The following is a 16719-nucleotide window of genomic DNA, read 5'->3' on the forward strand; positions in this document are numbered from 1 at the left end:
GATCAGAGCTGAATTTGTGGTCTGTATATTTGATCATTTAATTTAGGATACCATCAACACCACAGGCCTTTTTAGGTGGGAGGGTTTGTATTTTGTCCTGTAGCTCATCCAGTGTAATTGGCGAATCCAGTGGGTTCTGGTAGTCTTTAATAGCTGACTCTACGTTTGGTAAATGATCATGTATAGAACGTAGGAAATATAGGAAACAACATCTCCACTCCGCTGATCCTCAACACTGGGGCCCCAAGAGTGCGTTCTCAGCCCTCTCCTGTACTCCCTGCTCACCCATGACTGCGTGGCCATGCACGCCTCCAACTCAATCATCAAGTTTGCAGACGACAATACAGTGAAAAGCTTGATTTTTTTTATTTCACCTTTATTTAACCAGGTAGGCTAGTTGAGAACAAGTTCTCATTTACAACTGCAACCTGGCCAAGATAAAGCAAAGCAGTGCGACACAAACAACAACACAGAGTTACACATGGAATAAACAAACATACAGTCAATAACACAATAGAACAAGTCTATGTACAGTGTGTGCAAATGAGGTAAGATAAGGGAGGTAAGGCAATAAATAGGCCATAGTGGCGAAATAATTACAATTTAGCAATTAAACACTAGAGTGATAGATTACCAACAATGACGAGACAGCCTACAGGGAGGAGGTGAGGGCCCTCAGAGTGTGGTGTCAGGAAAGTGACCTCTCACGCAATGTCAGCAAAACAAAAGAGATGATCGTGGACTTCAGGAAACAGCAAAGGGAGCACCCACCCAATGCACATTGACGGTACAGCAGTGGAGAAGGTGGAAAGTTTTAAGTTCTTCAGTGTACATATCACAGAGAGTGTGGTGAAGAAGGCGCAACAGCGCCTCTTCAACCTCAGGAGGCTGAAAAAATTTGGCTTGTCACCGAAAACCCTCACTAACTTTTACAGGTGCACAATTGAGAGCATCCTGTCGGGCTGTATCACCGCCTGGTACGGCAACTGCACCGCCCACAACCGCAGGGCTCTCCAGAGGGTGGTGCGGTCTGCACAACGCATCACCGGGGGCAAACTACCTGCCCTCCAGGACACCTACAACAACCGATGTCACAGGAAGGCAAAAAAGATCATCAAGGACAACAACCACCCGAGCCACTGCCTGCAACCCCGCTTCCATCTAGAAGGCGAGGTCAGTACAGGTGCATCAAAGCGGGGACTGAGAGATTGAAAAACAGCTTCTCAAGGCCATTGTATTGTTAAAACCACCACTAGCACAGAGCATTGGCTGCCTACCTATTTACAGACTTGATATCATTGGCCACTTTAATAAATGAAACACTACACACTTTAATATTGCCACTTTAAGAATGATTACATATCTTGCATTACTCATCTCATATGTATATACTGTATACTGTATCCTTCACTATCTATTCTTTACTATCTTTTGCATCTTAGCCGCTCTGTCACTGCTCATCCATATATTTTATACTTATATATTCTTATCCCATTCTTTTACTAGATTGTGTATTAGGTTTTGTTGTGGAATTGTTAGATATTACCTGTTAGATACTGCTGCACTGTCAGATCTAGAAGAATAAGCATTTCGCTACACTCACAATAACATCAGCTAACCATGTGTATGTGACCAATAAAATTTGCTTTGATTTGATAGGTTTTAGGTTTTGGTTCATTGTTACATGGCCGAAAAGGTTGGAGAAATGGTTTATCCATACATCTCCATTTTGGATAGGTAGCTCTTAGTGTTGTTGTTTGTTCCTGTCTCCCCCCCTCCCCTCTGTCTCTACCTCCCTATCTCTCTCCCTGAGGAAATGATCAGCCTTTAGACAGCTGAGGATGTTATTATTGGAAAACTTGTCTCACACACCCACATAAGACAAGCTTGTCATCGTCACATTCACTTAAAACAAAGAATTCACTGCTGTCTGGTGCAGTCTTATCTATGTTATAGCAGCTCTTGTTTCATATAATGCAAATACAATGCATACAAATGCACTCACACACACATACATACACACACACACGCCAGCACCAGTGGAGGCTGCTGAGGGGAAAACAGCTCATAATAATGGCTGGAACAGAGCAAATGAAATGGCATGAAACAACTGGAAACCATGTATTTGATACCATTCCACTGACTCCACTCCAGTCATTACCACGAGCCCATCCTCCCCAATTAAGATGCCACCAACCTCCTGTGGCTGGCACACACACACGTGCATGTTCATACCAACAAACACACGCAGGCACACATACAGATAGACATGCACACAGGCATCCACACACACACGTGCATGCATGTTCATACCAACAAACACACACAGGCACACACACACACACACACACACACACACAGATAGACATGCACACAGGCATCCACACACACACACACACACACACACACACACACACACACACACACACACACACACACACACACACACACACACACACACACACACACACACACACAGATAGACATGCACACAGGCATCCACACACACACACACACAGACACACACACACACACACACACGTGCATGCATGTTCATACCAACAAACACACACAGGCACACATGCACACACACATACAGATAGACATGCACACAGGCATCCACACACACACACACACACACACACACACACACACACACACATACACACACACACACACACACACACACACACACACACACACACACACACACACACACACACACACACACACACACAAAACGTTAAACAACCACCACTAGCACAGAGCATTGGCTGCCTACCTCATTAAGAGAACCTTCCCAATATTGAGTTGCCTTTCTTGACACAAATCGGTGCGCCTGGCACCTACTACCATACCCTGTTCAAGACACTTCAATATTTTGTCTTTCCCATTCCCCCTCTGAATGGCACATTTACACAATCCATGTCTCAATTGTCTCAAGACTTTTTTCTATTTTTTTTACCCTTCATCTACAGTGATTGAAGTGGATTTAACAAGTGACATAGATCATAGATTTCACCTGGATTCACCTGGTCAGTCTATGTCATTGAAAGAGCAGGTGTTCTTAATGTTTTGTGTATTCATTTACATTTACATACAACACCCATTTCAGATGACTGTATGAACATGGATGATTGACAGTTCTGCAATTGGTTAATGGCATATCCTGGCCATAATGTTACCCCCTGTTAAGTCACTCTAAATTGTATGGCTGTCATGATGTTGTTTTTACACAGCCTCCAGCCTCACAGTCTACCAACAATATATGCATCCCAAATGGCAGCATATTCCCTATTTAGTGCACTACTTGACCAGGTCCCATAGGTAGTGCACTAAATAGGGAATAGGGTTCCATTTGGGATGCACACAATGAGTTCCATTCCGGCAGGATCAGGATGGCACGTTGGGTATATCATGAATCAACTGTGAGAGGAAGTCAATGAAAAGGCTGCTGTGTGCTGAACATTAAATCTGTGTCTCAAGTGGCACCCTATTCCCAAAAGTAGCGCACTATATAGGGAATACGGTGGCATTTGGGACGCATCCTTGCTAGCTACCACTCCCACAGAGCTTTGCCATTGTGCTAAAGGTTGCATCGGAGGCTGTGCATGTACTAACAAACTAAACCCTCTTATGAAACAACAATATGAAAAATACCAATATCCACTGACTCTCTCCCTACCTCCCTCCCTCCCATTTGGGATGCAGCCACTGACTCTGTAAAACCAACCACCCTGACCACACTGTTATAACCCTGACCACACTCACTAAATTACTCTGTTATAACCCTGACCACACTGTTATAACCCTGACCACACTGTTATAACCTTGACCACACTCACTAAATGACTCTGTTATAACCCTGACCACACTCACTAAATGACTCTGTTATAACCCTGACAACACTGTTATAACCCTGACCACACTGTTATAACCCTGACCACACTCACTAAATTACTCTGTTATAACCCTGACCACACTGTTATAACCCTGACCACACTCACTAAATTACTCTGTTATAACCCTGACCACACTGTTATAACCCTGACCACACTGTTATAACCCTGACCACACTCACTAAATGACTCTGTTATAACCCTGACCACACTCACTAAATGACTCTGTTATAACCCTGACAACACTGTTATAACCCTGACCACAATGTTATAACCCCGACCACACTCACTAAATTACTCTGTTATAACCCTGACAACACTGTTATAACCCTGGCCACACTGTTATAACCCTGACCACACTGTTATAACCCCGACCACACTCACTAAATTACTCTGTTATAACCGTGACAACACTGTTATAACCCTGACCACACTGTTATAACCTTGACCACACTCATTATAACCCTGACAACACTCATTATAACCCTGACAACACTGTCATAGCCCTGACCACACTGTTATAACCCTGACCACACTCATTATAACCCTGACAACACTCATTATAACCCTGACAACACTCATTATAACCCTGACAACACTCATTATAACCCTGACAACACTCATTATAACCCTGACCACACTCATTATAACCCTGACCACACTCACTAAATTACTCTGTTATAACCCTGACCACACTGTTATAACCCTGACCACACTCACTAAATTACTCTGTTATAACCCTGACCACACTGTTATAACCCCGACCACACTAACTAAATGACTCTGTTATAACCCTGACAACACTGTTATAACCCTGACAACACTGTTATAACCCTGACCACACTGTTATAACCTTGACCACACTCATTATAACCCTGACAACACTCATTATAACCCTGACCACACTGTCATAGCCCTGACCACACTGTTATAACCCTGACCACACTGTTATAACCTTGGCCACACTCATTATAACCCTGACAACACTCATTATAACCCTGACAACACTCATTATAACCCTGACAACACTCATTATAACCCTGACCACACTGTTATAACCCTGACCACACTGTTATAACCCTGACCACACTCACTAAATGACTCTGTTATAACCCTGACCACACTGTTATAACCCTGACCACACTCACTAAATGACTCTGTTATAACCCTGACCACACTGTTATAACCCTGACCACACTCACTAAATGACTCTGTTATAACCCTGACCACACTGTTATAACCCTGACCACACTCACTAAATTACTCTGTTATAACCCTGACCACACTGTTATAACCCTGACCACACTCACTAAATTACTCTGTTATAACCCTGACCACACTGTTATAACCTTGACCACACTCATTATAACCCTGACAACACTCATTATAACCCTGACCACACTGTCATAGCCCTGACCACACTGTTATAACCCTGACCACACTGTTATAACCTTGACCACACTCATTATAACCCTGACAACACTCACTAAATGACTCTGTTAAAACCCTGACCACACTCACTAAATGACTCTGTTATAACCCTGACCACACTGTTATAACCCTGACCACACTCACTAAATGACTCTGTTATAACCCTGACCACACTGTTATAACCCTGACCACACTCACTAAATGACTCTGTTATAACCCTGACCACACTGTTATAACCCTGACCACACTCACTAAATGACTCTGTTATAACCCTGACCACACTGTTATAACCCTGACCACACTCACTAAATTACTCTGTTATAACCCTGACCACACTGTTATAACCCTGACCACACTCACTAAATGACTCTGTTATAACCCTGACCACACTGTTATAACCCTGACCACACTCACTAAATGACTCTGTTATAACCCTGACCACACTGTTATAACCCCGACCACACTGTTATAACCCCGACCACACTCGCTAAATGACTCTGTTATAACCCTGACAACACTGTTATAACCCTGACCACACTCACTAAATTACTCTGTTATAACCCTGACCACACTGTTATAACCCTGACCACACTCACTAAATGACTTTGTTATAACCCTGACCACACTCACTAAATTACTCTGTTATAACCCTGACCACACTGTTATAACCCTGACCACACTCACTAAATGACTCTGTTATAACCCTGACCACACTGTTATAACCCTGACCACACTCACTAAATGACTCTGTTATAACCCTGACCACAATGTTATAACCCTGACCACACTGTTATAACCCTGACCACACTCACTAAATTACTCTGTTATAACCCTGACCACACTGTTATAACCCTGACCACACTCACTAAATGACTCTGTTATAACCCTGACCACACTGTAATAACCCTGACCATACTGTTATAACCCTGACCACACTCACTAAATGACTCTGTAATAACCCTGACCATACTGTTATAACCTTGATCACACTCACTAAATGACTCTGTTTTAATCTTGACCAAAGTCTCCACAGTCTCTATCATTGACCCAAGCCCTGCTCAGATAATCTCTACCATTGTGTCGCTGAGTTGTCGTAGTGCTGCTGCAAATGTACATTGTCCAAGGGCTTTACAGCTCATCCTGCACTATCAGCCCAAACATAACTATCACTGTCATGTCTACCTCTGATAAGCCTCCCAGTAAAGCAATAAAACAATCAAGAATCCCAGAAAAGTTCTATAAACAGCCCACATTAACATATGTAGCCTAAGAAACAAGGTTCATGAAATCGATAACTTGCTAGTAACTGACAACATTCATATACTATCTCTGAAACTCACTTACATAATACCTTTGATGATAAAGTGGTAGCAATACATGAATTCAACATCTTCAGAAGAGACAGGAATGCCATGGGGGCAGTATTGCAGGCTATATTCAGAGCCACATGCCTGTAAAGCTTTGAAAAGATCTCATGTTAAATACTGTTGAAGTAATATGGCTACAGGTTCCCCTGCTTGACTTAAAGCCCATTCTTGTGGGAAGCGGCTATAGACCAAGTGCTAACAGTCAGTATCTGGATAATATGTGTGAAATGCTTGGTAATGTATGTGATATCAACAGAGAGGTATATTTTCTGGGTGATTTAAATATTGACTGGCTTTCATCAAGCTGCCCACTCAAGAAAAAGCTTCAAACTGTATCCAGTGCCTGCAACCTGGATCAGGTTGTCAGTCAACCTACCAGGGTAGTTATAAACAGCACAGGAATGAAATCATCAACATGTATTGATCACATCTTTACTAATGCTGCAGAAATCTGCTCGAAAGCAGTATCCACATCCATCAGATGTAGTGATCACAATATAGTAGCTATATCTAGGAAAACCAAAGTTCCAAAGACTCGGTCTAATATAGTGTATAAGAGGTCATACAAGACATTTGCAGTGATTCCTATGTTGAATATGTAAAGAACACTTGCTAGTCTGTGGTGTGTAATGAGGAGCAATCAAACGCTGCATTTGACATATTTATGAAATTGCTTCTACCAGTTACTAATAAGCATGCACCCATTTAGAAAATGACTAAAAACTGTTAAATCCCTGTGGATAGATAAGGTATGGTTGAGAGGGATGAGGCAAAAGGAATGGCAAATAAGTCTGGCTGCACAGCCGATTGGCAAACATACAGTAAATTGAGAAATCATGTGAATAAACTTAACAAAAAGAAGGAGAAACTGTACCATGAAACAAAAATAAATGGCAGGTATCCTAGTGGTTAGAGCGTTGGACTTGTAACCGAAAGGTTGCAAGATCAAATCGCCGAGACGACAAGGTAAAAAACTGTTGTTCTGCCCCTGAACAAGGCATTTAACCCACTGTTCCTAGGCCATCATTGAAAATAAGAATTTGTTCTTAACTGACTTGCCTAGTTAAATAAAGGTAAATGTTAAAATAAATATACAAAAGTATGTGGACACCCCTTCAAATTAGTGGATTTGGCTATTTCAGCCAAACCTGTTGCTGACAGGTGTATAAAATTGAGCACACAGCCATGCAATCTCCATAGACAAACAGTGGCTTTAGAATGGCCTTACTAAAGAGCTCAGTGACTTTCAACGTGGCACCGTCATAGGATGCCACCTTTCCAACAAGTCAGTTTGTCAAATTTCTGCCCAACTGTGCTGTTATTGTGAAGTGGAAACGTCTAGGAGCTACAACGGCTCAGTCGCGAAGTTGTAGGACACACAAGCTCATAGAACACCAATTTCTGAAGCAAGTAAAAACCATCTGTCCTTGGTTGCAATACTGACTACTGAGTAACAAACTGCCTCTGAAAGCAATATCAGCACAATAACTGTTTGTCAGGAGCCTCATGAAATGGGTTTCCATGGCACACAAGCTTAAGATCACCATGTGCAATGCCAAGCGTTGGCTGGAATGGTGTAATGCTCGCTGCCATTGGACTCTGGACCAGTGGAAACGTGTTCTCTGGAGTGATAAATCACACTTCACCATCTGGGGCTGTTTTTCATGGTTCGGGCTAGGCCCCTTAGTTCCAGTGAAGCGAAATCTTAACGCTACAGCATATAATGACATTGTTGACGATTCTGTGCTTCCAACTTTGTGGCAACAGTTTGGGGAAACTCAACAAGAAGGTCTGATTTCATTATTACTTGTCACGGATCCCTCCGGAACTTTCATCACGCACACCTGTCGACCTATTCCCACTGATTAGTATTTGTATATATGTGCCCTTTGGTTTCCATTGGGCTGTCGATTATTGTTACAATGTCTGTTGGCAGTGTGGGTAGCTGTGCTGTGTGTTTTGGCTTTCATGCCATGGTGGATTGCGCAGATGATTACGGGTCTTGTTCCGTGCGTTAATCATTGTGTGCGTGAGTTATTTATTCGAGGTATTTCTCGCTCTTCTGTTTGGATTTCTACCCTGTGTTTTGTTACGTGTTTGTTTGGTCTTTGTCCCTGTGCCTTTACACGGCACGCTGTAATTTCTGTGTAATAAAAAACCCTATTACTGTCACGTCCTGACCAGTATAAGGGGTTATTGGTTATTGTAGTTTGGTCAGGACGTGGCAGGGGGTATTTGTTTTATGTGGTTTGGGGTTTAATGGGATATGTATTTATGTAAGAGGGGTGTTTGATTTATGTGTTCTGGGGTTTTTGGGTAATGTTCTTGTTTTGTATTTCTATGTTTTTCTATGTTGTGTATTTCTTTGTTGGCCTGGTATGGCTCTCAATCAGGAACAGCTGTACATCGTTGTTGCTGATTGAGAGTCATACTTAAGTAGCCCTGTTTTCACCTGTCCCTTTGTGGGAAGTTGTTTGTGCATTGCTGTGTGTAGCCTGCATTACTGTGCGTTCGTACGTTTTCTTGTTTTGTGTTTTCAGTGTTCTAAATTAAAAGTTAAAATGAGCACTCAACCCGCTGCGCCTTGGTCCCTTTCATACGACTACCGTTACAATTACGCATTCCTGCGCCTGTCTCCTGATCCTCTATGCCAATGTGACAGAATAATTTACCATTAAGGGAGACAGCAGGAATGGCCCGTCCCGACGACGCTGTGACTGGTCAGTCCGGCACCGCCGCAACTTCGACAACTGCAACTGGGCCGTCTGGCGTCGTCACAACGGGTCCACCCGACGACGCCACTTCAGCAGCCACAACTGGCCCAGAGGATCTAGACACTTTTTCTAACTTCTCTGGATTAAAACCAAATTATGACAAATGTACTATATTACGTATTGGATCACCCCCCAAAAAATTACATTACCTTGTAGTTTACCAATAAAATGGTCTAACGGGGATGTGGACATACTCGGTATACATATCCCGAAAGAAAGAAATTCTCACTCCAATACATTTTTATAGAAAGTTAGCAAAAATAGATAAGATCTTGCTACCATGGAAAGGAAAATACCTGTCCATTTGTGGAAAAATCACCCTGATTAACTCTTTAGTCATATCCCAGTTGACCTATTTGCTTATGGTCTTGCTTACACCTAGCGACCTGTTTTTTAAATTATATTAGCAAAACATATTCAATTTTATTTGGAATGGCAAGCCAGACAAAATTAAAAGGGCCTATTTATATAATGAATATGAATTCAGAGGGCAGAAATTATCAAATATTAAAGCATTAAACCTCTCACTAAATGCATCAGTCATACAAAAGTTATACTTAAATCCGAACTGGTTCTCTAGCAAAATAGTAAGAATGTCTCACCCCATGTTCAAGAATGGCCTTTTTCCCGTTACTCAGATTACAATTTAACTTTCGGTTATCTGAATCTCCAAAATATAGTTATTTTTAAAACAAGCCATAGAAAGTTGATTGCAATTTTAGTTTAATCCACCAGAAATGACAGAAAAAATAATACAACAAATATTGTGGTTAAACTCAAATATACTGATTGATAAAAAAAAGCATTAATCTTTGTACATTATATCATAAATAGGACTGGTGGAGTTATGTCACACATTGCAGTGAACAAAAATAGATGGAAATGTCTGCTCTACCTAAAATTACATTTTAATTATTTTTATTTAAATATTATTTTTTTTAACCTAAAATTACAACCAACTAATTTCAGCATTAACGCAAAAATGGACGAGGCAAAAGCAAGGGGGAAAAAGTAAGGAACTTGTCTGTCGGCCCTGCATTAAAGACCAAAATTGTTTTAAGAAAATTGTGATGATTAAAATATATACCAGTTTAATTTAAGGACAAAAAAATGGACAGCTCTGCCATATAGATTGCAAAAAAGTTGGGAAGAGATTTTTGATGTACCGATTCCATGGCACTTAGTTTATGAACTGATACGCAAATCGACAACGGATTCAAAACATAGAAATGTTCTATTATAATTATTATACAAAATTCTGGCAACCAATAGAATGTTATATTCTATTCTATTCCTGTCTGGGTTGACGCCCCCCCCTTGGGTTGTGCCGTGGCGGAGATCTTTGTGGGCTATACTCGGCCTTGTCTCAGGATGGTAAGTTGGTGGTTGAAGATATCCCTCTTGTGGTGTGGGGACTGTGCTTTGGCAAAGTGGGTGGGGTCATATCCTGCCTGTTTGGCCCTGTCTGGGGGTATCATCGGATGGGGCCACAGTGTCTCCTGACCCCTCCTGTCTCAGCCAACAGTATTTATGCTGCAGTAGTTTATGTGTCGGGGGGCTAGGGTCACTCTGTTATATCTGGAGTATTTCTCCTGTCTTGTCCGGTGTCCTGTGTGAATTTAAGTATACTCTCTCTAATTCTCTCTTTCTCTCTGAGGACCTGAGCCCTAGGACCATGCCTCAGGACTACCTGGCATGATGACTCCTTGTTGTCCCCAGTCCACCTGGCCATGCTGCTGCTCCAGTTTCAACTGTTCTGCCTGTGGCTATGGAACCCTGACCTGTTCACTGTGATTACTATTATTTGACCATGCTGGTCATTTATGAACATTTGAACATCTTGGCCATGTTCTGTTATAATCTCCACAGCCAGAAGAAGACTGGCCACCCCTCATAGCCTGGTTCCTCTCTAGGTTCCTAGGTTTTGGCCTTTCTAGGGAGTTTTTCCTAGCCACTGTGCTTCTACACCTGCATTGCTTGCTGTTTGGGGTTTTAGGCTGGGTTTCTGTACAGCACTTTGATATATCAGCTGATGTAAGAAGGGCTACATAAAGAAATTTGATTTAAATTTGATATATTTGGGGGATACAACCTTCTAAGCTCTGCAGATTTTGCTGCGAAAAGAAAGGCATTAGATTATTATTTTGGTACTGTCCATATGTACAGTTGAAGTCGGAAGTTTACAAACACTTAGGTTGGAGTCATTAAAAATCGTTTTTCAACCACTCCACAAATTTCTTGTTAACAAACTATAGTTTTGGCAAGTCGGTTAGGACATCTGCTTTCTGCACACAAGTAATTTTTCCAACAATTGTTTACAGACAGATTATTTCACTGTGTCACAATACCAGTGGGTCAGAAATTGACATACACTAAGTTGACTGTGCCTTTAAACAGCTTGGAAAATTCCGGAAAATGATGTCATGGCTTTCGAAGCCTCTGATAAGCTAATTGACACCATTTGAGACAATTGGAGGTGTACCTGTGGATGTATTTCAAGGCCTACCTTCAACTCAGTGCCTCTTTGCTTGACATCATGGGAAAATCTCAGAAAAGTCTGGTTCGTCCTTGGGAGCAATTTTCAAACGCCTGAAGGTACCATGTTCATCTGTACAAACAATAGTATGCAAGTATAAACACCATGGGGACCACGCAGTGCAAATCAATCCCAGAACAACAGTAAAGGACCTTGTGAAGATGCTGGAGGAAACAGATACAAAAGTATCTATATCCACAGTAAAACGAGTCCTATATCAACAAGGCGGCCTTTCAGGTTTGAAAATTGCTCCCAAGGATGAACCAGACTTTTCTAAGATTTTCCCATGATGTCAAGCAAAGAGGCACAAGCAAGGAGGAAGCCACTGCTCCAAAACCGGCATAAAAAAGCCAGACTACGGTTTGGAACTGCACATTGGGACAAAGATTGTACTTTTTGGAGAAATGTCCTCTGGCTTGATGAAACAAAAATAGAACTGTTTGGCCATAATGACCATCATTATGTTTGGAGGAAAAAGGGGGAGGCTTGCAAGGCGAAGAACACCATCCCAACCATGAAGCACGGGGTGGCAGCATCATGTTGTGGGGGTGCTTTGCTGCAGGAGGGACTGGTGAACTTCACAAAATAGATGGCATCATAAGGCAGGAAAATTCTGTGGATATATTGAAGCAACATCTCAAGACATCAGTCAGGAAGTTAAAGCTTGGTCGCAAATGGGTCTTCCAAATGGACAATGACACCAAGCATACTTCCAAAGTTGTGGCAAAATGGCTTATGGACAACAATGTCAAGGTATTGGAGTGGCCATCACAAAGCCCTGACCTCAATCCTGTAGAAAATTTGTGAGCAGAACTGAAAAAGTGTGTGCGAGCTAGGAGGCCTACAAACCTGACTCAGTTACACCAGCTATGTCAGAGGAATGGGCCAAAATTCACCCAACTTATTGTGGGAAGCTTGTGGAAGGCTACCCGAAACATTTGACCCAAGTTAAACAATTTAAAGGCAATGCTACCAAATACTAATTGAGTGTATGTAAACTTCTGACCCACTGGGAATGTGATGAAAGAAATAAAAGCTGAAATAAATAATTCTCTCTACTATTATTCTGACATTTCACATTCTTAAAATAAAAGTGCTGATCCTAACTGACCTAAGACAGGGAATTTGTACTAGGATTAAATGTCAGGAATTGTGAAAAACTGAGTTTAAATGTATTTGGCTAAGGTGTATGTAAACTTCCGACTTCAACTGTACAAACAACAAATATACAGTTGAAGTCGGAAGTTCACATAAACCTTAGCCAAATACATATAAACTCAGGTTTTCACAAAACTGATAAAAATACACAGCGGGGACTGTGAAAAGACACACACACACACAGGCACAGACACACGCATTTACACACACACACACACAATAACATATGCACTATACACACATGTACACATGGATTTTGTGTTGTAGATATATGGTAGTAGAGTAGTGGCCTGAGGGCACACACTTAATGTGTTGTGAAATCTGTTGTGAAATGTATTGTAGTGTTTATAAAAGGTTATAACTGCCTTCATTTTGCTGGACCCCAGGAAGAGAAGCTAATGGGGATCCATAATAAATAGAAATACAAACCACATTCTATGACCCTGACCACATTGTATAAACCTGACCACGTTGTATAAACCTAACCACATTCTCTGTTCCTGAGGTCCTAACCAGTTCAAACATATCATACAATGTCAAATATACTGATATACATACAGTGTCCATATTAGGACAGCCTTTATGTCAGTGGGAGCTGATTCAGTCTCAGAAAGAAAACTGAGGATGTCCTAATATGGACACTGTATAAACAAACAAAATCATCAATAGGCAAAGTAGCACATGATCCACTGTTTGTTCCTACCTCGGTGAGGTGCGGGTTGGGGTTGAAGCCACACTGGTTGCACACCATGGATCGGCACTGGGTGCAGGTGCTGCAGTTTGGCTGGTTGTCCTCCGTGGTGCCCGTCAGGTCAGCTGTCTTACAGACGGGGCACAGCTTGCTGCTGGGCATGGGGGCGATCTGGGGCACAGAGTAGGGGGGAGGTGGGGGTGATGGCGGGGGACACCGACGGGGACCGTCCCATCCTGCTACTACCCACGTCCACCTGGAGGTTCATACGGGCGGCGTGGCCTTGGCCCTGCTGCTCCCCCTGGGATGCCAGGCGGTCCCCTGTACCAGGCCCAGTCTGGACCCCCGCCTTGGGGCTGGACCCAGGGTCTGGCTGGGGGGTCTTCCAGAGACGCTGTGGATGACAGATATGTGTTAGACTCTTGTGAGAGGATGTTGTGTTACATCTCAGAACAGCATGGCTTTAAGGCTGGGGCTTTGAAGCAGAGCTTCACAAATAGGACAATGCACTTTCAAATCAAAGTTTTGTCAGATGTTTTCAGACCTCTAAAGTAGTCTAATGTCAAGATGAAACCATGTCACGCGACATCTGTTGTGTAGATGCAACTATACTGCTCTACAAAGCAAAAAGGCAGTAATTGCTCATTTGGTCGACAATTAGTTATTGTCATTTTTGCTACATTAAATACATGCTTAAGCATGTGGACATGTATCCTGCCTCTATTGTATTGTGTTTTGGAGAAAATGGGGGTCATGTTTAGCAGTAACTGCATAAAGTTACTGTGAAACCAAGGTAAATAAAAGCCATATTTCTCAGTTCCATGCCATGAGCAGTTACTGCCTTTTTGCTAGGTAGAGCAGTATATGCCTCAAGCATAAATACACAACCATGTATGGCGATGAATCTTGAATGAAAGGGTTTACAAGTGGGACATTTGCTTTGCCCAATGCCAATATGGGTACATGAAAAAAGAAGAGTGGGTGAGTTGGAAAAATAAACAGTTCTATCTTGGTGAGATAAGGATAGAACAGGATTTTCAGCCTATGTCTTTTCACTTCTTCCTCCTCCTCACCCACGCTTTCAGCCTTCTGACCCCTGGCAGTGGAAAAGACATAGGCTGTGTCTCAAATGGCACCCTATTCCCTATATAATGCACTACTTTTGACCAGGGCCCTATATAGGGAATAAGGTTCTATTTGACACAGACAGTTTCCTCACAGTAAAGTTACTCTGGAGGAGGCAGTAGGCAACTAAAGAAACACTCGCCCTCTCAATCACACACACACGTACACACACCTTTCCAACCCCGCTGTCCGCTGTGCACTGAAGCGCTGAGCTGAGCATGCATACCTGTAGTGGTCTGTGTTCAGTTCATATGGAATAGACATGGTAGTGGTCTGTGTTCAGTTCATATGGAATAGACATGGTAGTGGTCTGTGTTCAGTTCATATGGAATAGACATGGTAGTGGTCTGTGTTCAGTTCATATGGAATAGACATGGTAGTGGTCTGTGTTCAGTTCATATGGAATAGACATGGTAGTGGTCTGTGTTCAGTTCATATGGAATAGACATGGTAGTGGTCTGTGTTTAGTTCATATGGAATAGACATGGTAGTGGTCTGTGTTCAGTTCATATGGAATAGACATGGTAGTGGTCTGTGTTCAGTTCATATGGAATAGACATGGTAGTGGTCTGTGTTCAGTTCATATGGAATAGACATGGTAGTGGTCTGTGTTCAGTTCATATGGAATAGACATGGTAGTGGTCTGTGTTCAGTTCATATGGAATAGACATGGTAGTGGTCTGTGTTCAGTTCATATGGAATAGACATGGTAGTGGTCTGTGTTCAGTTCATATGGAATAGACATGGTAGTGGTCTGTGTTCAGTTCATATGGAATAGACATGGTAGTGGTCTGTGTTCAGTTCATATGGAATAGACATGGTAGTGGTCTGTGTTCAGTTCATATGGAATAGACATGGTAGTGGTCTGTGTTCAGTTCATATGGAATAGACATGGTAGTGGTCTGTGTTCAGTTCATATGGAATAGACATGGTAGTGGTCTGTGTTCAGTTCATATGGAATAGACATGGTAGTGGTCTGTGTTCAGTTCATATGGAATAGACATGGTAGTGGTCTGTGTTCAGTTCATATGGAATAGACATGGTAGTGGTCTGTGTTCAGTTCATATGGAATAGACATGGTAGTGGTCTGTGTTCAGTTCATATGGAATAGACATGGTAGTGGTCTGTGTTTAGTTCATATGGTAGTGACCACTACTATGCAACGTTTAGGATGCAAACTGGTGAGGGCCCAAAAAGGTGACACTTCTTTTTTTGTTGCACTGAAACATGCAAAACATCCCTGCTAGGAGGAAATGCAGGTTTGTAACTAATTAAAGAACAAAGAATATGATCTATATGATCAGTCTCTGTGTGTAAAATAAAGTGGTTAATGTGAACCTAACTCATAGCTAAAAAAATGTAAAGAAAGCAATCCAATGTTATTTGTAGCCTAGACTTTACTGCAAATGACACTCAAGTCTTGAGAAAAAAACTATACACTAATATTGCAGTTAGCCATGACAGCCTTTATAATAGAACATTTGTGACCACACCACATCTAAATATTGCACTTGGGAAAAAAACATCAAAGTAGAAACAGAATGAAACAAACAAGCATTCTATGTTTGCTCTATTATAGTGGCCACTATAGTAGACATCGATCAAGTGCACAAGGCTACATGTGTGCAAAAATAACATTCACTGAGTAAATAAATATATAATCCCCGTTACTCACACACGTGTTACTGTCAAGTTCAACACAACAAAAGCAATATCTTTGGGCAACACTGCACATTAT

At 41.9% G+C, this 16719-nt stretch overlaps 1 protein-coding gene across 1 annotated transcript in view; it reads right to left on the reverse strand.

Annotated features, from left to right (window-relative positions):
* The window catches only part of LOC106583441 (protein bassoon-like), a 183761-nt gene that overhangs the window by 133636 nt on the left and 33406 nt on the right, over nt 1-16719 (reverse strand). Inside the window, 2 exon segments of the mRNA XM_014167602.2 lie at nt 13869-14045; nt 14047-14250. Of these exon segments, the coding sequence (XP_014023077.2) occupies nt 13869-14045; nt 14047-14124 (255 nt within the window). The 5' untranslated portion in view covers nt 14125-14250.

The sequence above is a fragment of the Salmo salar genome, chromosome ssa22 (assembly GCF_905237065.1).
Source record: "Salmo salar chromosome ssa22, Ssal_v3.1, whole genome shotgun sequence".
Classification (NCBI taxonomy): Eukaryota; Metazoa; Chordata; class Actinopteri; order Salmoniformes; family Salmonidae; genus Salmo; species Salmo salar.